Consider the following 21,928-nt stretch of genomic DNA (forward strand, 5'->3'; position numbering starts at 1 on the left):
CATTTTAATGAGGGAAATACGTATTTGACCCCCTCTCAATCAGAAAGAGTGTTGGCTCCCAGGTGTCTTTTATACAGGTAACGAGCTGAGATTGGGGCACACTCTTAAAGGGAGTGCTCCTAATCTCAGTTTGTTACCTGTATAAAAGACACCTGTTCACATAAGCAATCAATCAATCAGATTCCAAACTCTCCACCATGGCCAAGACCAAAGAGCTCTCCAAGGATGTCAGGGACAAGATTGTAGACCTGCACAAGGCTGGAATGGGCTACAAGACCATCGCCAAGCAGCTTAGTGAGAAGGTGACAACAGTTGGTGCGATTATTCGCAAATGGAAAAAACACAAAAGAACTGTCAATCTCCCTCGGCCTGGGGCTCCATGCAAGATCTCACTTCGTGGAGTTGCAATGATCATGAGAACGGTGAGGAATCAGCCCAGAACTACACGGGAGGATCTTGTCAATGATCTCAAGGCAGCTGGGACCATAGTCACCAAGAAAACAGTTGGTAACACACTACGCCGTGAAGGACTGAAATCCTGCAGCGCCCGCAAGGTCCCCCTGCTCAAGAAAGCACATATACATGCCCGTATGAAGTTTGCCAATGAACATCTGAATGATTCAGAGGACAACTGGGTGAAAGTGTTGTGGTCAGATGAGACCAAAATGGAGCTCTTTGGCATCAACTCAACTCGCCGTGTTTGGAGGAGGAGGAATGCTGCCTATGACTCCAAGAACACCATCCCCACCGTCAAACATGGAGGTGGAAACATTATGCTTTGGGGGTGTTTTTCTGCTAAGGGGACAGGACAGCTTCACCGCATCAAAGGGACGATGGACGGGGCCATGTACCGTCAAATCTTGGGTGAGAACCTCCTTCCCTCAGCCAGGGCATTGAAAATGGGTCGTGGATGGGTATTCCAGCATGACAATGACCCAAAACACACGGCCAAGGCAACAAAGCAGTGGCTCAAGAAGAAGCACATTAGGTCCTGGAGTGGCCTAGCCAGTCTCCAGACCTTCATCCCATAGAAAATCTGTGGAGGGAGCTGAAGGTTCGAGTTGCCAAACGTCAGCCTCGAAACCTTAATGACTTGGAGAAGATCTGCAAAGAGGAGTGGGACAAAATCCCTCCTGAAATGTGTGCAAACCTGGTGGCCAACTACAGGAAACGTCTGACCTCTGTGATTGCCAACAAGGGTTTTGCCACAAAGTACTAAGTCATGTTTTGCAGAGAGGTCAAATACTTATTTCCCTCATTAAAATGCAAATCAATTTATAACATTTTTGACATGGATTTTTCTGGATTTTGTTGTTATTCTGTCTCTCACTGTTCAAATAAACCTACCATTAAAATTATAGACTGATCATTTCTTTGTCAGTGGGCAAACGTACAAAATCAGCAGGGGATCAAATACATTTTTCCCTCACTGTAAACATAGACATAACTTCAACCGAAAAGATGGATGCAAATTTAGCAATCATTGGAAGGATGTTATTAACTAGGTAAAACCGTAACTGCTTTATGGTTGTGTCTATCATATCTGCCGGGTACTAGTCTATTTTTAAATCCTTTATATTAACTTCACTTGCTTGCTTGCTTAGGACCGTGCAAATCTTTCAGTCATTTTTTAACCCACTTCCCGTGATCCAATCGAGCTGACATTTTGCACACAGACTCGTTTTGCGTGACAATTAATGTTCGTGAAATATTTTTTCCAAAATTTTACACTTTTTAGGACAAAAATATTATATTTAATTACCAATTGCTTAATGCTGCCATGCAATCATCTGACCCATAGGTGGCAGCCATCTCAAGCCAGAGGACGAGAGGACTCTAGCCGCCACGCATATAAAGGATTTATAGTGAAAAACTTTGTGTTTTGTTCCGAGTTAATTTCCCCCCGCATCCCCAGCTTTCTCGGCCTCCCACTTCCAGCCCCGCCCACTTGCCCCCCCCCCCAGCCTTACGTCCCCTCTCCTAGCACATAGCGAGGGTTTACTGCATTGTACTTTGATTAAAAAAAAACTGCTAAATGTGAATGTTATTCTCTATTAGACCAACATTTCACGGAATTGAGATTTTCAGTTTATATTGCACAATCTTTAATTATTATATATCATCGGGGAAATTCTAGATTCTAATTGCAATGTTACGAATGCTAGTTACATGACCATCTACAATCCTGCAGTTTCTATCTTGTTTGCATTTAGACCTCTCAATATTCTTCAATTGATGATCCTTTCGAATGTGTCTCAGTTGAAAATGCAAACCTCGACACTGGGAAATGCTTGCAAACTCGTCTTGAGAGCTAACATTTTACTTCTTGATTTTTCATTACATTACATATTTTTATTCTCTCTCAAAATGTAGGTTTTATTCAACCATTACAAAATATCTCACATGGCCTGCGAAGTGACATTTCACGACTTAAAGTCCTGCGCGAACTGACATTTTCCTCAATAATTGCTTTCGCTGCAAAGGTCGAAATCACGTAAAAATACCAGAGCAGGGCAGTAGATGGCACAATGTAGCTATGAAGGGCTGGCATCAACTATGGCCCTTGATCTGTGGCATAAGAAAAGTTATAACTTCTCACAACAACGTTTGGCTTCTCAAACCACTGAAAGTTAAAACATTCAGATACGAAACGCGCTTTAACAACGGGCAAGCCATAAAAAAGATGCAAACGGCGCTACGCCCCTGAAAGCTGTTGGCGAAGCCTGAATACGTGCAAAACGAGCAGAAACTCTCGGCAAGTTATATATAAAGGTGAATATATAACTGCTCAACCCGAGATATTAATGCCTTGATATTTGCATTGCCTTTTGTGCTGTTCGCCTTGTGGCGTTGTCATACCTGTCAACCCCTTATCAGTGCCTACCTTATTACAGAACTTAACGTTCATCATACAAAGTCCCATCACAAGGGAGAAACACAAACAAATAGACACAAATGATGTTTTTTTTTTACCCATATGGAAACGGCTGTACGCCGTATGGACCTGAAAACTCAATTTCCTCGTACTAAAATTCAGGCTAAACCATATGGGTCGACAGGTATGCGTTGTTCTCTGGTCTAACACCGGTGGTGAGACAAGGCCATAAAGGAGGCTGCAGCTCCAGTGTAGGCCAATCAGTTTCAAGGACAATGCGTCACAGCATCGGAGCGTGTTTGTTTGCATGTTTTATACCACAAGCATGTGTGGTTAATGCAGACCTGGTGCCTTGCAATAGGTGTGTCTATTTGGTAGGTGAACATCTGAACGTCTCCTGTGTTATTGCCGGAAAGGGGTAAAGCCTATCGTCTTGATACAGGCAAAAAATTATCCCGTAGTGAGTGGTGGAAGGGTTTACTGTTACACAGTCAAGCCTCAGTCTTGTGTGTAAAATTTTCATTAATTTCGCCTCCTGTGCTCATGGAGGAGGAAAAAAACAACACACAAAGCTGGCATGGCCATGGCAGAGCTAAAGGGTGCCACGGTGGCAAGATGTTAACTACCTTGCCTGGTATACAGAAGGTCAATCCCGACCCTGACGCCTGCTGTATATTTGGAGTTGCATGTCTCTTCCCGTGGTCACGTGGATTTTTCTCCGGGTCCTCCGGTTTTTCCCTCCACATTTATAATCAACATCACGCGTTTAGAGTGTTTGGCCAATGCTATAAATGTCCACGTGATAAGCCACTTCGCTGGGCTATCATTTGTGATGGCCAGGTCGACTTCTGAAAAAGAGATGTATAGCTTTAGCGGGGCCTTACCTGGTGAAATAAGAAATAGTAAAACATTATAAAAAATAAGTGCGGGTTAGATAAGGGTCGCGAATCTGTGATTGATAATCTGTGTTTCAGCCACAGGCACACAAATAATCTTCGGTGTCTCAGGCACGCGCCTTGCAAGGAGGAGGTGGGGGGGGTTCAGCGAATGAGCTGCAAACATTCCAGACAAACCACAGAATCCACGGCCAAACGTCCGGTTGCGGTGATGGGAGCAAAAAAAAGGCCATTTCAGAAAGCCATGTATGCTTCCGTAATGGCCTTATTTATGTGGAAATAGCAGGCGGATTTTTTTGCACACAGACATTTCCTTTTCTGTTTTTTTGGTAGTTCCAGTGGAGGGTTCCACACCACCTTTGATTACACGGAGGAGCTGTTTGATATTTCTGGCTTGGCCCTGTCCATGCTCCAATCCATTTTTGGAAAAAAAGGCTTTTTTTTTACGGTGAGCACTATTATGACAAATAACGGGGAAACTTTAAATCAGTTTCTGCCGTGGTGTTCTTCCAATTTGGCGTGTTTCCCACAGAACATTGGCAGAAATATAGTTTTCACTAACATGAATCAGGGGTGCTCATGTTTGCATAACTAGCCCACGTTATGCAAGTGCAACGCAGACCTCAGAAGTGACAATCATGGATTCACAAGCACGACAGGAGTTTATTTTCCAAGCATCCGTGTGCGTTTTACACGTTTAAAATCACTCTTTATCGATGCCGCTTAAAATGGAGCAACGTGTGCTTGACCTCGCATAGAGAGAGTTTGCGCACCTTCGTCATTGTCGCACGTAAACCCCTTTCAGACGACGAATCGAAAAAAATCTGTGACTGCTCGTTAATTGCGCAGGTTTTTTTTTTTGAAAACCCTTACAAAGGTCAATCTAGATTTGAAAACCCTTACAAAGGTCACTTGCGCTATTTACGGGAGCGCTGGCGTTTTGTTTCTCCTCTTCCCGGGTTGCGTGCGCTTGCCCCCCACTCCGTGACCTCGGCGACGACGACAATGACACGGCCGTCCCCTCTCCTGTGTTGCGGTGCGACAGGAATCACGGACAGCGACGACATCCAGCTCCTGCTCGCCGAGATGGAAACGGCCGTCGCTTACTCCCGAAAGGTGCCATTTTTGCTTTCACTTTCGCTTTCACGATGACGTGCAAACAAGAAAAATTGTAAATGGAGCTGCGGTGTGTCTGCGTGCGTGTTGATGTGTTTTTTTTTTTAAGCTCACGTCCGTACATTTGAGGCCGTGAAATTATTTTGCCGATTGAGATGCGTGACTCTTGAGTGATGACCGACAGGAGAAACGCCGTCACTTTGGACACCGTTTTTTCGTCGAAGCTGAAAGGGAGACACGGACATAAAATTATAATTCACCCGGGACGTCCTTTTACATAAAATATATCTGCACACATGAAGAATGTAGCGTAAACGGTTTACAATACATTTTGGAAACCAATTAAAATTAAGCGCTATGAAACGAACATTTAATACAGAGGTTTATCGTCACAATATCATAACTTGATGGCACACAGATTCGGTGAGCATTCAAAAAAAATATAACTTCACGGACCAGTTAACACTCGCAGACAAACTTGACGACACTATTTGAATCCTGCACGTTATGTTGGAAGAGAGCGCAAAACGGCCAGGCAGTTGGTGGTGAGATCCGCAGGAAAACCTATTGAGAATATCGGATAGCTTCGGTTGCAATTGTACGGCTTTACCGTGCAAGGTAGGATATTGTAGGGTCCGAGGACACTGAACTTTTATACGGAATCCAGCAGCTCGCCTGAAAGCGACAAGAGGGAGGCGACAGATTGTAGACTTTGTGGGAAACCTTGAGCGACCCAACGCAGTCCACTAGTATTGCCTCAAACAGGTCTGACTCTGCTCACGAGATGCCGAATGTTGAAGCCGGTGCTTTGGCCAGCTTGTACCAGCAATGTCGCTGAAGTGATGTGCTCCGCGAGAAGGCGATTGTGTGGCTGACAGGATGCGTATTCGGAAGGACAGCTACGTGAAGGAGCCAAATTGTCCGCTTGTTTGTTCAGTGTGTTGTGATACTAAAGCTAGTGACTCCACTGTCACCCACAACATCAGTGACATTGTGGGCGTGTGCTAGATTTCGAGTGGTGGCACATTGGTTAGCGCACTCCGCTACGCACCCGGCGACCAAGTTAAATTCCTACTCACAGCCAACTCCAGTGACGATTATCTGAACCGATTCTGGGCCTCCCCTATGTCGATTCAGCCTCAAATGAGTACCTGGTGCGGTGCATAAATATCGCCTCTAGGGAAACAATGGCGGCCAAGCATGGAGCTGGCCACCCACCCCCCGTTGTGTGCCGTTCCAGCCTTCATAAGTGCTTGATAACATCACTTGCCCCAACAGTCTGTTAAGGCTATATGGGGGATCTTTGTCTTTATACTTGTGTATTAGATGGTGAGCGGTGGCACAATGGTTAGTACACTGCGCTTCGAACCCAGTGACCAGAGTTCAATTCCCGCTCACGACCAATTAACATTGTCGAATTTTCTAACTGGTCTGGGCCTCCCGTAGGTCGACTCAGCCTCAAAATGAGTACCTGGTGCAGTGTATAAACATCGCTACTTGGGAGACGAAGGCGGTCAAGCGTGGTGTTGGTCATCCACCCCCTTCGCATGCCGTGCCGGCCTTCAGAGGTGCTCGCTAACAGCACTTGCCCCTAAAGTCTGTTAAGGCGAAACGGGGGATATTTGTCTCTTTGTAATTGGTGCTCAGCAGAATAAAGCACAAAGTGAAACACAGCTTTCAAATAACAAAAACTTTTTTCAAACCCAAATTTTTTTTTTGTTATCATCATAAACAAAAAAACATTTAACATGCTGAGCACAGCAAAGGGGGCAATGGGGGGAAATCCAATTTCCTGCAACTGATAACTACAGCACCAAACAAGCCGTGGTTATAAAGGATCTCAATGTGACTGAATCTCCAGACGCTCTCCAAAGATAGGGACCCAGGAGCAATGCAGGCGCTAGAGTGGAGGCGGTGGTGACAATGGGAGAGGCGTTTTTTAAAACTATGTATGTTGAACTTCTTTTGCACCAAATGTAGCCAACCGCGCTAATCGGAGGTGTGGGGGAAGGACAACAAACTAGATGATTTTAAAGTGCATGGCTCCAGTGGCTTCTGTAATATCAGAAGGAAGAGCGTCCCAGACACCCGCAGAAGCGCATGCGAAAGCACGAAATGCAGCGACCGTCTTTGTTCGATTCAAATGTATATACGTGCAAAATGTTCATTATTTAAGTTGTTGTATGTAGTGTATAATGTACTGTATATAATATACTGTATGGCTGAAATCAAGGATAGCTACTTTTTGTTTAACGCACACGGTGCTGATCGCCACACTGAGTTTATACCTTTTGAGCGGTTTATTTCTCGCTTGGCCCGGAACCGCCGGATAATGTTGGAAGCCGGATAATCACGCAGAGCCGGATAATCGATGATCAACTAACTGTATTGTTGACATTTTACAGCAAGTCCCTCTTTGTGGTGGCCTGTCACTTCACACGTGATGGCTACAAATTAATTGTAAATGTTGTCGTGGGTTTACTCTCCAACACACGACCGGTATGTGCTGAACTAGTATACTACACTATACACTACACTATACACCAGAGGTGGGACAAAGTCATTGTTATGCAAGTCCAAGTCGAGTCGCAAGTCATCAAATTCATGACTCGAGTCTGACTCGAGTCCAAGTCACATGACTCGAGTCCACATCTCATAGGTGGGACAAAGTCATTGTTATGCAAGTCCAAGTCGAGTCGCAAGTCATCAAATTCATGACTCGAGTCTGACTCGAGTCCAAGTCACATGACTCGAGTCCACACCTCTGCTATACACTACACTACACACTACACTATACACTACACTATACACTACACTATACACTACACTATACACTACACTATAATTGTAAATGTTGTAGTGGGTTTACTCTCCAACACACAATCGGTTAGTGCTGTAATAGTAACGAATTGGCACCACGTTTTGTTTAAGTGGCAAACCTTACTAGTTGCCTCTGTCGGGTTTGTGGCAGGTTTAACAACACATTTTTTATCATGCGATCTCATCCAAAAAACCTTGATTATGGATAATATTGGTGCACGTTGTGACTGTGATTATGGCATTTGGCGGTGAAATGCGTGACAGTGCAATTTGTGAAAGCGAGGAAAAGCTCACGGTGAAAGATTGAGGAAAGTTTCAATTTGGAAAGAGAGCACATTAGTTCAAGTGCAGCGGTTAGCGCTACGCTGCGCTACGAACCTCGCTCCACGTTATTTTTGTTGTTGCTCGCACAATCGCTGAGCACAGCCCCATCGAATGGCCCAACAATAATCACATCACCATCAGAGTTTGTCGTAAATAAGAGATGACACGTTTTCTTGAATTGAGTGACGTTATTATTACAATAGATTGAGTGTGGGTGAGTGGCAGGTGAGTGGATGTGTGGGGAGCAGTAGTGTAGCGGTTAGCACGCTAACTGCAACCCGTGTTTTATTCTCGCTCACGGCCACCAACACCGTTGACGATTATTCGAACCGGTCCCTGGGCCTCCCCTATGTCGACTTGGCCTGAAATCAGTACCCGGCGCGGTTTGTAATCATCGCTATTCGGGAGACAGAGGCGGCTGGGCGTGATGCTGACCACCCACCCCCTCGTGTGCCATGCCGGTGTTCGCTAACAGTAATAAATAATCTGTTGAGGCTATATGGGGGATCTTTGTCTTTGTACATCCAGTCAGCGTGATTTCCTGCTCAAATGAGCATTGAGGCGGTCACTATCTCCTGTTTACAGCCCTGAGCTAGTTGTGGAAATTCCACATTCCCATGGTGTGGGAAAGTCTATCCATAAGACAGCTGTTGACTTCCCAACAAATTGGTACTAATTTTATCGACCCCCGGAAGGATGACGGGTTTAGTGAACCCGCAAACAAGATGTGAAATCGCAACCATACTATTGCGTGCTGCTCATTCTACCGCTGAGCAAGTCACCCGTCCGGAGAGGCAAGAGTGCTGCACCTCCGATTATCACGGTTGGCGAAAGAAGTTCAACATACATACATCCTGAAAATGTACTTTTATCGGAGCTTCCTCGAAGTCTCAAGTGAGCAGTGAATATCGGTGTAAAAGAACAATGCTTTGTGCAAAATAATTTGAGGCACATTTGTTGTTGTTGTTTAGTGAATTCCAGCTGTAAGCACTGGCAGAGCCAGTGGGGGGGGGGGGGTGGCACTTGCCCCCCAAATGATCCGATCGAAATCCCTAATTTCGATCGGATCATTGGGGTTTATTAGTAATAAATCGGCATTTTGCGACCCCCACTGCCACTGTGTAGCGTATTATTATGTGCCAGAGACTCTATGAGATGATAGGACAATAGTCTGAGTTCATAATAGGCAATAAGTAACGGCAAAGCAGTTATAAGTGACTCACAGAATTGTGCGCAGTTGCGTATACAGTACACGACTTCCCTGAAGGTATTCCTTCAGTGAGCGCGATGCCGATCACACATGGTTCGAATTCGACCCTCGATCGATGGCTGTGCCATTAATTACTAACAACTCCTATCATTTTTCATTGCTGGAGGGGTTGCCTCCCCTACCTGAAAATCCTGGCTCCACCATTGGCTGTAAGACATCTTCCACATAACGAGGCAGAGAAGACTAGACACGAGGTTGCCAAATTAGTTAAGAATAGCAAAATACCAAAAATTTATATTAGCTTTGGTGAAGCAAAAGCCTTAAGAGAGCTTCGATTAAATAAAGAAATTCAAATTATGGTAGCTGATAAAGGCCGTACTACTGTAGTGATGTCCCGATCAGATTATGAGAATCAAATTTAAGATTTACTGGAGGAAGATACCTATATTAAAATTCAACGAGATCCAACCAATGCTTTAGAACACAAGACTTATGCAATCATTGCAAATTCATTATTCCCCAAGACTAAGCAATACCAAATTAAGCCACAGCCCTCAAAATCACCAAGATTGTATGGGCTATAAAAAATGCATAAAATCGGTATCCCATTACGACCCATAGTAAGTACAATAGGCTCTGCCACATATAAATTAGCAAAATATGTAACTAAACAAATACAGCCCTACATCGGAAGGACATCTTCATTTATAAGAAATTCAGAACATCTTGTGAATGTGATTAAAGATATTAAACTTAACCCTAATGATATTCTGGTATATTTTGATGTAATTTCTCTGTTCACTAAGGTTCCAGTTAACAAGTCACTTAAATTACTTGATACACTGCTAAAGAAGACAGGTTTACCAGAAGATATTCCAAAACTAGCTGACCATTGTCTAAATAACACTTAAATATTGACTTAAAGCTTTCGTGATTGCAGGAATTCATATTCTTTGGGTCTTTCGGTAAAGTCACGTAGATAGGTTTAAAGAATATAACAAAAAACAACAATGTTTCGATCGCAACACAAGCGGTCGTCTTCAAGAAAACGGGGGTTACCTACCAAAGGCAAATTATTTATAAGGGCTTGAAATGGGCGTAGCCCCAACGTCAGCAGCCAATGTTAATGCAAATTGTGGGCAGCCAACCCAACGGGGGTTGATTTTCCACCAATCAAAGGGCTGCCAGGTGAGAATTAGCATGTTAATGAGAGAGCATGTTAATGAAAAAATCCCAGAGCCGCAACCGGAGGGTAGTCGGCGCGCGGAGTGGCTGTGTTGGTGTAAATCCTGTGAAAGCGTGTGAGATGGGCATAAAGCACAACTAACATCGGAAAGTGGTAGGATGGGAACATCATAGCCAGTTATGACTTAAACTGGTTGATAATGTCCTTCCAATGATTGCCCAGTTTGTCCCCATCTTCTCGGTTGAAATTGTGTCTGTGTCTGTATATATGGATGGCTTCATGAACGAATCTTTGTTGATAGCCAATGTGAGCCTACCGCATTAAAACAATGATCAGCCACGGCCGAGGTATTGGTCCTTCCGTGTTTCAGATCTGTCTTGTGTTCACGAACACGGTCCGAGACATGTCGCTTAGTTTCCCCAATGTAACTGCTACCGCAGATACAGCTTAGTTTGTAGACGCCAGGGTATTGCATGTTAGGGATCACATCCTTCACAGATGGGATCAGATCACAAATGTTATGTACTGTGTTAAATCGAACCTGGATCTTGTGTTTGCTCATGATTTTGGAAATCTTTTTAGTGACCCCTGCTATGTATGGCAAGATGATGGTTTTGATTGGGTCCTCAGATGGTTCTTTCCCAACGGTTGGGGTGATAGCTTTACAGATTATGTAGTCTGAATATCCATTCATCTTGAGAGGTTGGTGTACGTGTTCCAGTTCACTGGCGAGGTGATGATGGTCGTAAATACATCGAACTCTATGGTGTAGAGTATTGATGAGGGAATTATTCTGGGATGGATGGTGGTGGGATTCAGGCTTTAGATATGCATCCGTATGGGTGGCTTTCCTGTAGACAGAGTGTCCCATTGAGCCATCTGGTCTCTTTTCGATTAGAACATCAAGAATGGTAGCTTGCTGTCCTTTTCCACCTCCATGGTGAATTTGATGGCTGGGTATATGGAATTGATGTGGTTGGGGAATTAGTTCAGAGCTGGTCGGCCATGTGGCCAGATGACGAACGTGTCATCTACGTACCTCTTCCACAAGGACGGACGTAGAGTGGATTTCTGGATGGCATCTGTCTCAAAATTTTCCATGAAAACATTGGCGACAACTGGAGATAAGGGAGAACCCATAGGGGTACCTTCAACTTGTTTGTAGAAAGTTCCATTCCAGGTGAAGTAAGTGTTGGTGAGGCAGTGTCTCACCAGGGCCGGTACGGGATTTTCTAAAACGCCGGATAATCACTGCATCATCATCATCATCGTTATTTAAAATCACTTATAATTTGCACATTCTTGCATGACATGTTTTTAGGTGTTGTTATGTTTTTTGTGTTTTAGTATACTATGTAAAATTGGCATAACTAAACATACAAATAGACAAATAAATATCCTGTAAAAAATTACTCTGTTTACTGTGCCATATTTACCACTCCAATCTCGAAAACTCTGCATGGGGTGATGTATATACGTGCAGTATTTTTATTGTTTAAGTTGTATGTAGTGTATATAATATTTAACACTGAAATGAAACATAACTACTTTTTGTCATGCACGCGGTGCCAATCGCCCGACTGGGTTACAGCCCTTTGGAGCGGTTTTGCCGGATCGGCCCAGGACTGCCGGATAATGTTTGGAAGCTGCCGGATAAATCGCGTGGGTGCCGAATGATCGATGATCAACTATACCTGCAAAACTAATTTGAAAAAAAAGGACAAGTCTTACCACCCAGTTCGATCTGGTACACACATCTTCTTTGTTCAAAGGAACCTTTCCCGGTGGAATATGTAACTTCAGTTCATACAAATAACACGCTAAATCATTTTGCTGAAAGGTTTTGTGGTTTTTAGCTACTATTTTTTTTCAATCTTGTTTTTGTCACATATGCCCCTTAAATTCACATTTTAAGATATAGTTATTCATGTTTTGCGATCCTTCAATGATTGTGAATGTTATATAATCAATATTGCCACACAGGACGTGATCACCGTAGATTTGAGGGAAGGCAACTCTAGGTATAACTCGCAAACTGTGCACATTTATTTTTTACTTTGAAAGAAAAGACAGTCCAAAAAAACCCATCATGTTACTTCCCGCTGCATTTGTATATATTTAGCAAGGAGAGTGACAGTGGATGGCAGGTGTAATGAAGGCCATGCATAATAATGTGATGATGGCCATGTGTAGAAATGTGATAATTGTAATGGCAGCGATGATGTGATAATAGCAGCCTGGAGTATGATGATGAATATACTGCGAACAGACGTTGACTTGCGACCGTAATATTTCAGAGCTGTTGCTCGATGTCTCTTCCTATCCCCTGCCCAGTGCGTGATGCCTCTTCCTATCCCCTGCCCAGTGCGTGATGTCTCTTCCTATCCCCTGCCCAGTGCGTGATGTCTCTTCCTTCCCCCTGCCCAGTGCGTGATGCCTCTTCCTATCCCCTGCCCAGTGCGTGATGCCTCTTCCTACCCCCTGCCCAGTGCGTGATGTCTCTTCCTTCCCCCTGCCCAGTGCGTGATGTCTCTTCCTTCCCCCTGCCCAGTGCGTGATGTCTCTTCCTATCCCCTGCCCAGTGCGTGATGCCTGTTCCTACCCCCTGCCCAGTGCGTGATGTCTCTTCCTTCCCCCTGCCCAGTGCGTGATGCCTCTTCCTATCCCCTGCCCAGTGCGTGATGTCTCTTCCTACCCCCTGCCCAGTGCGTGATGCCTCTTCCTATCCCCTGCCCAGTGCATGATGTCTCTTCCTACCCCCTGCCCAGTGCGTGATGTCTCTTACTATCCCCTGCCCAGTGCGTGATGTCTCTTCCTTCCCCCTGCCCAGTGCGTGATGTTTCTTCCTATCCCCTGCCCAGTGCGTGATGTCTCTTCCTTCCCCCTGCCCAGTGCGTGATGCCTCTTCCTACCCCCTGCCCAGTGCGTGATGCCTCTTCCTATCCCCTGCCCAGTGCGTGATGTCTCTTCCTTCCCCCTGCCCAGTGCGTGATGCCTCTTCCTACCCCCTGGCCAGTGCGTGATGCCTCTTCCTATCCCCTGCCCAGTGTGTGATGCCTCTTCCTATCCCCTGCCAAGTGCGTGATGCCTCTTCCTATCCCCTGCCCAGTGCGTGATGCCTCTTCCTACCCCCTGCCCAGTGCGTGATGCCTCTTCCTATCCCCTGCCCAGTGCGTGATGTCTCTTCCTATCCCCTGCCCAGTGCGTGATGCCTCTTCCTACCCCCTGCCCAGTGCGTGATATCTCTTCCTACCCCCTGCCCAGTGCGTGATGTCTCTTCCTATCCCCTGCCCAGTGCGTGATGCCTCTTCCTTCCCCCTGCCCAGTGCGTGATATCTCTTCCTACCCCCTGCCCAGTGCGTGATGTCTCTTCCTATCCCCTGCCCAGTGCGTGATACCTCTTCCTTCCCCCTGCCCAGTGCGTGATGTCTCTTCCTACCCCCTGCCCAGTGCGTGATGTCTCTTCCTATCCCCTGCCCAGTGCGTGATGCCTCTTCCTACCCCCTGCTCAGTGCGTGATACCTCTTCCTTCCCCCTGCCCAGTGCGTGATGCCTCTTCCTACCCCCTGCCCAGTGCGTGATGTCTCTTCCTATCCGCTGCCCAGTGCGTGATGTCTCTTCCTACCCCCTGCCCAGTGCGTGATACCTCTTCCTACCCCCTGCCCAGTGCGTGATGTCTCTTCCTACACCCTGCCCAGTGCGTGATGTCTCTTCCTACCCCCTGCCCAGTGCGTGATGCCTCTTCCTTCCCCCTGCCCAGTGTGTGATGTCTCTTCCTACCCCCTGCCCAGTGCGTGATGCCTCTTCCTTCCCCCTGCCCAGTGCGTGATGCCTCTTCCTATCCCCTGTCCAGTGCGGTGAACTCATAAAGAGCCTCAAGCAGCGTGCAGGCCGCCCCCTCTCGGACGAGGAGGGGGAGGGGGGGCAGGAGGAGAGATCGGCAGCTGAGAGAGAAACCGACACAGGGGCAGGTGTGGAGAGAGTGGCGGCTATAGAGGACAAGAAGATGCTGGCCCTCAGGGAGCAGCGCAGCCCTGCCCGGCTCTTGCAGCCAAGGCCCACGGCTCTCTCTCTTGCCAGGGCGGTACGTTCCTCGCACTGAACACGCCAGCTTGTTACGCACTCACATTACTGGTTTCCCCAACCCACGTTGAATGCTTAGTCTGCCAGACTTGACTGTGTCATCTCATTGACACACACTGCAGGTCACAACAACACACTCGCTCACCCACTCACCACACTGCAGGTCACAACAACTCACCCACTCACCACACTGCAGGTCACAACTCACCCAGCCACTCACCACACTGCAGGTCACAAAAATTCACCCATTCCCCACACTGCAGGTCACAAGAACTCACCCACTCACCATACTGCAGGTCACAACAACTCACCCACTCACCGACTCACACAAATGGAAAACTCTCCAGTGTGCGACTGCGGTCATCCAGAACAGACCATACAACGTATAACGACGCAATGTCCCAATCCACAAATACGAAGGAGACATCACAGTGATACCACTACTCCGATGCTACTGATGCAGTTATCTGGCTTGACCACCTGAATGTAAAATTGTAGTCATTGGCTCTGCATCTAACATTAGCAGCTGTACAAAACAAGAAGAAAATGCATGGCGAGGATGTTTTATGGTGGTATTTTCCAGTGTCTTTCCATTTTTACTCTGAAAACTGGTGTAAAGGAAGCTTCTTTGAGCATGCGCATCAGGCCTCCGAGTCATCACATGGGGCTGCACGAATCACTGTGCAGATGACACGCCACTCTTAATTGAGGCCAGACCACAGCACGGTCTCTTCGTGTGCAATGCTCCCGTCTGGTGTGATGTTATCTCCCACTCCTGGTATGCAGGAGGTCAATTAAGCGAAGGGCATCACAGCCTTTCCTAATATACACAGTGGGTAGGAGCTAGAGCAGAATACACGATAGACGAGTTACTCACAGGTGCTGGTGTTGACTACCTCGCCTGGTATGCAGGAGGTCGTGGGTTCGATCCCAACCCTGACTCTTGCTGTATATTTGAAGTTTGCGTGTCTCTCTCCCCATGGTCACGTGGATTTTTTTCTCCGGGCCCTCCGATTTTTTCCTCCGCATTTGGAAATATGCATTGATATTATTTAAATTATTTTGCTGCTATAAATGTCCCAAAGATGGGCCACTTTGTTGAGCTATCATTTGTGGCGAAGTCGCTTCTGAAAAAATAAGTTAATACCTCAGTGGGCTTTGCCTGGTCGGATGGGGATGGTTTAGTTTGTATTTGTATGTGTTTTGGTGATTTGTTTACCTTTCTTGTACTTTGCACGACTGCTATTTTATGTATTTTGTTGTTGTAACGTTGACTCCGTGCCCCTGACTGGATATCTGTGAAAAAAGAGCTTTATAGCTCGTCGGATTCCTCCTCCTGCAGTATGTAAATAAATATTCCGATTCTGATATTATCCACTTGCAATGGAAACGGATGCACGTTTTTCAACAGTTCAACAATCGTGATGGCGTACAACTGGACTCCCCAGTTGCGCACATTGTGCTTCGTTAGCGATGGGGGGCTTTTTCTTTGATGGAGGACATTTCATCACGAATACGTTTCTTGGCGAATGGCATTACAGTACCGTCAGAATACAATCACCTTCAGACCGACTTCTTTAAATGCGGGGCCTCGAGCGAGAGACGTCACGCCCTGGCTGCCGTGTGCAGGCTGCGCGGGACGGTGGCGCTGGAGTTGGTGCTGGAGGTGGCGCTGGCAGGGAGGAGCCTGGCTCTGGAGGCCCCCTCGTGGGGGCGTGGCGGCCAGCGAGCGCCCGCGCTGTCATCCCGGCACGTGCGTCACGCCACACACCACTGCTGCTGGCGCTCACCCTCACCACTACAAGCAACCGCACTGATACTCTCACCACCACAAACACCGCACTGATACCATCACCACCACAAGCACCACACTGATACCATCACCACCACAAACACCGCACTGCTGCTGATACTCTCACCACCGTGGCACCCCTCTTCAGACATGTCTGGTCGACGCGTCAAGAGCAGACCGAGTACCCTCGAGTTCGCTCTCGTGGGGGCTCTTCTACAAGCGGCGGCATCAGTGTGCACTTGCAGGCGGGTGGTACTTTCATCTTGCACGTGTAGATCACATCCACGGTCAATATCCCATCCACGGTCAATATCCCGGGACTGCTGTGAAGTGTGGCTTTTAAAGCGAGGGCCGGGAGGCAGCGCTGAGGCCAGGCCAGCAACATGGAAGGAACCCCTTCACATGAATGTGGAATTAGCATCACTGCTGACAAAGCATTCTCTGGTGTGACACTGGTGGTGAGACTAGGCCAGGGGTCGGCAACCAAAATAACAAGAAGAGCCATTTCTTTCCAATTCGGTACAAAATTCAGTATTTCAAGAGCCGCAATGCATCTGAGTACATACTGTACATACGTACATATCGTCAAGAAGCAGCCCGTAAAGAGCCGCATGCGGCTCCGGAGCCGTAGGTTGCCGACCCCTGGACTAGGCCATAAAGAAGGCTGTCTCTGGTGTAGGCCAATCAGTTTCAAAGACAATTCCTATATTATCAGAGCGTGTTTGTTTGCATGTTCACCACAAGTACGTGTGGTTAATGAAGACTTGATTCCTTGCAAAAGCTTTCTATTTGGTGTTTGAACACAGTAACGCCTATTTTTTTCCCAGAAAGGGTAAATTCTAGTCTTATTTTTCATACTATAGCATTGCCAGTTGACCTGGGAACTGTCCAGTGCCGATTTGAGTGTGGGATTTTTAACAATGCCAATCTGTTTGTAGGCATGCAATGCTATCCATTGCATTTGCCAAGCTGCTTTAATGGCTATGCACGTGCGTGTGGTGTGGGAGTGCAGTAGTTAGCACGCTGTGCTATGAACCCGGCGATCCGAGTTAGATTCCCGCTCACGGCCAACACCGGTGACGATGATCTGATCCGGTCCTGGGCCTCCTCCCCTAGGTCGACTCAGCCTCAAATGAGTACTTGGTGCGGTGTGTAAACATCGGCACTGGCGTGCTGCTGGCCACCCACCGCTCTCATGTGCTGTGTTGGCCTCCATAGGTGCTTGCGAACAGCACTTACCCCAACAGTCTGTTAAGGCTACAACGGAGGATATTTGTCTTTGTCTTGTTGTTGTGTGGGGATAAGTGTGTGTGTGGGGAGCGATGACACTGGTTTGCAGACTTCACCACCAACCCGGAAACCCGAGACTGATTCCCGCTCATGACCAACATCGGTGACGGTTATCTGAACCCGGGCCTCCTCTAGGTTGACTCGGCCTAAAATTAGTTCCTGGTGCAGTGCGTAAACATTGCCACTGGGGAGACAAAGGCGGCCAGGCGTGATGCTGGCCACCCACCACCTCGTGTGCCGTGCCGGTCTTCATAGGTGCTGCTCCACAACAGTCTGTCAAGCCTATTACGGGGGGCAGATCTTTTTGTGTGTTCTTTGGTTCTTTCGGTTAAGTCACGTCTAAAGATAAAATAATAAATTAAATAATAGCATATTATGACGTTTCGATTGCAACACAAGCAATCATCATCAGGTATAAAAGAAATAGCAACAAAAATCTAACTAGAAAACTATAGACAGACATACAAGCAGACAGACATCACAAGGACACACAGAGAGAGGACACATATCGGCACAAAGAGAGAGGTCGTTTCTGTGACGGTGCCTTAAATATAGAGAGGGGGGCGGGGGCGGAGAGAGGGAGGGGGCAGAGAAAAAATTAGCATATCAATGAGTGGGCGGCAACGTGATGCTGCTGCAAGTAAGATGACGACGCGGCACGGCACGCAAGCTTGAAAATCAGGAGAAAGACACACTAAAATTAAATAACCTAGTAAAATATCGAAATGTAATGTAATGCAACACAGAGAGTCGGTCAACACACAATTAACGCATAGCCCGGTTGAGTACGTATTTCAAAGATTGCTAAGTTAGAATTTAAGTGTGAAAATTCCAAAGAGAGGACCCAGGCAGAGAGAACAGACAGCGGTAAGCAAGATGACGACGTGGTACGGTAGGTACGCAAGCTTGAAAATTAGGAGAAAGGCACACTAAAATGAAATAACCTAGTAAAATATCGAAATGTAATGTAATGCAACACAGAGAGTCGGTCAACACACAATTAACGCATAGCCCGGTTGAGTACGTATTTCAAAGATTGCTAAGTTAGAATTTAAGTGTGAAAATTCCAAAGAGAGGACCCAGGCAGAGAGAACAGACAGCGGTAAGCAAGATGACGACGTGGTACGGTAGGTACGCAAGCTTGAAAATTAGGAGAAAGGCACACTAAAATGAAATAACCTAGTAAAATATCGAAATGTAATGTAATGCAACACAGAGAGTCGGTCAACACACAATTAACGCATAGCCCGGTTGATTACGTATTTCAAAGATTGCCAAGTTAGAATTTAAGTGTGAAAATTCCAAAGAGAGGACACAGGCAATCGAAACGTCGTAATATGCTATTATTTAATTTATTATTTTATCTTTAGACGTGACTTAACCGAAAGAACCAAAGAATAATTCCTGCAGTCACGAAAGCTCCAAAATTAAGATTGAACCACTTCTACGGGGAAGTTTTAAGCTTATCCTTTTTTCTCTCTCTCTGGCTATTTGTTATCTCTGCCTGTGTCCTCTCTTTGGAATTTTCACACTTAAATTCTAACTTAGCAATCTTTGAAATACGTAATCAACCGGGCTATGCGTTAATTGTGTGTTGACCGACTTTCTGTGTTGCATTACATTACATTTCGATCTTTTACTAGGTTATTTAATTGTAGTGTGTCTTTCTCCTGATTTTCAAGCTTGCGTGCCGTGCCGCGTCGTCATCTTACTTGCAGCAGCATCACGTTGCCGTCCACTCATTGATATGCTAATTTTTTCTCTTCCCCCTCCCTCTCTCCGCCCCCGCCCCCCTCTCTATATTTAAGGCACCGTCACAGAAACGACCTCTCTCTTTGTGCCGATATGTGTCCTCTCTCTGTGTGTCCTTGTAATGTCTGTCTGCTTGTATGTCTGTCTATAGTTTTCTAGTTAGATTTTTGTTGCTATTTCTTTTATGCCTGATGATGATTGCTTGTGTTGCAATCGAAACGTCGTAATATGCTATTATTTAATTTATTATTTTATCTTTAGACGTGACTTAACCGAAAGAACCAAAGAATAATTCCTGCAGTCACGAAAGCTCCAAAATTAAGATTGACTCTTTGTGTGTGGTTAGGCCCCCCAGAGTGCCCACCCAGACAAGGGGCCTCTGCCGATAGACCCAGGAGGAGGAGGAGGGGATCAGGAGGAGGAGGTGGTAGACGCTTCTGTGGCTCCACTTCCCACAGTGCATTCTACACGGACGATGGAAACCACGTAGGTGAGTGCCGGCACCGGGGGGGGCGGGGGGGGGGGTGTGCTGAGCCGAATGGCGGAGTGGATTTAACACTGGCTCGCGTCCACGTCCGGCCTTGTTGCTACGCCTCGTCTCGGTCGAAACTCCACCTGCCGTTACTCATGGCGTTCGTCATCCGCGCGCACATCCCCTGATATTTCAGTCGTTTGTAACAGCCGAAGTGGTCAGAGCAAAATCTAAGAAAGTAAATCGTAAACTTAGTCGTCATTTGCGAAGTTCATCATGTACATAACCCTTTTTGGCCAACTGCTGTATATAAATGATAACATGCACAGCAGCAAAAGCCAGCAAGAATACCAGCATCTATTCTATTTTTTTCATGAAATCTTTTTTTTTATTACCAAGGCCACACTGATCTATGTAGCACTTTTTCAGAAGCGACCTGGCTATCACAAATGATAACTCAACGAAGTGGCTTATCACGTGGACATTTATAGCAGCCCAAAAACTGTTAAACGCGTGTTTCTAAATGTGGAGGGAAAAACCGGAGGGCCAGGAGAAAAATCCACATGACCACGGGGAGAACACGCAGGAGGTCGATCAAATGCACGACCTCCTGTATACCAGATGAGGGAGTTAACATCTAGCCACCGCAGTGCCCCATACATAATTTGCATGTCAAGATGACGTCACCATTTTTTGTCAGCACGGTTTTGTCAGAGCCACGAGCTCAGGATGTGAGATTGTTCTTGCCGTGGGCAGCAAAGGGCTTGAGATGCGCTGATGCTGGCGGCGTGTGGTCTGGGACTGTTGTTACTGTTGTTTAAACTGCCTTTTGCAAGCTTGGGAATTGATGTACTCATACAATTTCAAGTGATATAGTTTCCTACTTTTTCTTGATTTATTTAATGGGCACCACTGTGATGAGATGTTATTTTTACGCTGAAAACTGATTTAAGAGGAGCTTCTGCGAGCATGGTGCTCCACGGGTCAATGTGCAGGTGACAGACGCTACTCTTAATTGAGGCCAGCCCACAACACGGTCTCTGTGTGTACAATGCTCCCATCTGGTGGGATGTTATCTCCCTCGCCTGGTATGCAGGAGGTCAATTAAGCGAATGGCATCACAGCCTTTCCTAATATACACAGTGGGTGGGAGCTAGAGCAGAATACACGATAGAGGAATTACTCTTGGGTGCTGGAGTGGCCAAATGTTAACTACGTCGCCTGGTATGCAGGAGGTCATGGGTTCAATCCTGACCTTGACTCCTGCTGTATATTTGGAGTTTGCGTGTCTCTCTCCCCATGGTCGCATATATTTTTTTCTCCGGGTCCTCCGGTTTTTCCCTCCACATTTAGAATGATGCATCTAGATTATTTAAATGAGTTTGCTGCTGTAAATTTCCACATGATGAGCCACTTTGTTGAGCTATCATTTGTGGCCAGGTCGCTTCTGAAAAATATGCTAATAGATCAGTGGGCTTTAGCTGAAAAAATCGTTTAGTTTTATTTATATATTTTTTAAAGTCATTTGTTTACTTTTCCTATACTTTGCATTCCTATCGTGTTTTTGCATTTGTAAAGTCGTGCTTCGTGATGCCCTGTGGGATTGTAGACTCAGACGGAGACCAGGGTCGAATATTCAGGGCTGCTTGCCATTTATTCACGCCAACATTCGCACTCTTAGTTCCGTCACGGGTACTCACGACTCCCTGTCTCTTAGCCCTCTCTCCTGACTCCCTCGACCTTCGTCCAGGCTACCTCGTACCCTTCCACCCGTAGCCTCCTTTGTCTCTCGGCCCAGGAGCCTTTCTACCTGCTACCTGGCTCCTCGCTCTCTCCTGGCTCTCCTTTGTCTCTGACCCATCTCCCCTTCCGTCCAGGTTCCCCTTTCATCCCCTTAGCCCGGGCTCCTCCCGTTTACCTGGCTGTCCTCCTTCTACCTGGCTCCCCCCTCTAGCAGACGTCTCACTCTTTCTACTTACCCTCCTCTCTCGCCCTTCTGGCACTCCCCTTTTTGCTTGGCCCCCTCCCCGCGGTTACCCCTCGTTGGGTCACCGCAGTACTCCTCTACACATTGTTTGTTTTTGTAACGTTCTTACCCCATGCCCCTACTGG

General features: G+C 46.5%; 1 protein-coding gene across 3 annotated transcripts in view; it reads left to right on the forward strand.

Moving 5' to 3' along the window:
- VWA3A (von Willebrand factor A domain containing 3A) overlaps positions 1-21,928 on the forward strand; it is a 167,509-nt gene that overhangs the window by 97,491 nt on the left and 48,090 nt on the right. For all 3 annotated transcript variants that reach the window (XM_078598274.1, XM_078598292.1, XM_078598284.1), the window contains 4 exons: positions 4,817-4,887; positions 14,281-14,511; positions 16,140-16,263; positions 19,691-19,834. In XM_078598274.1, the coding sequence (XP_078454400.1) occupies positions 4,817-4,887; positions 14,281-14,511; positions 16,140-16,263; positions 19,691-19,834 (570 nt within the window). The remainder of the gene's footprint in view (positions 1-4,816; positions 4,888-14,280; positions 14,512-16,139; positions 16,264-19,690; positions 19,835-21,928) is intronic.

The sequence above is a fragment of the Lampetra planeri genome, chromosome 1 (genome assembly GCF_965212315.1).
Source record: "Lampetra planeri chromosome 1, kcLamPlan1.2.h2, whole genome shotgun sequence".
Classification (NCBI taxonomy): Eukaryota; Metazoa; Chordata; class Hyperoartia; order Petromyzontiformes; family Petromyzontidae; genus Lampetra; species Lampetra planeri.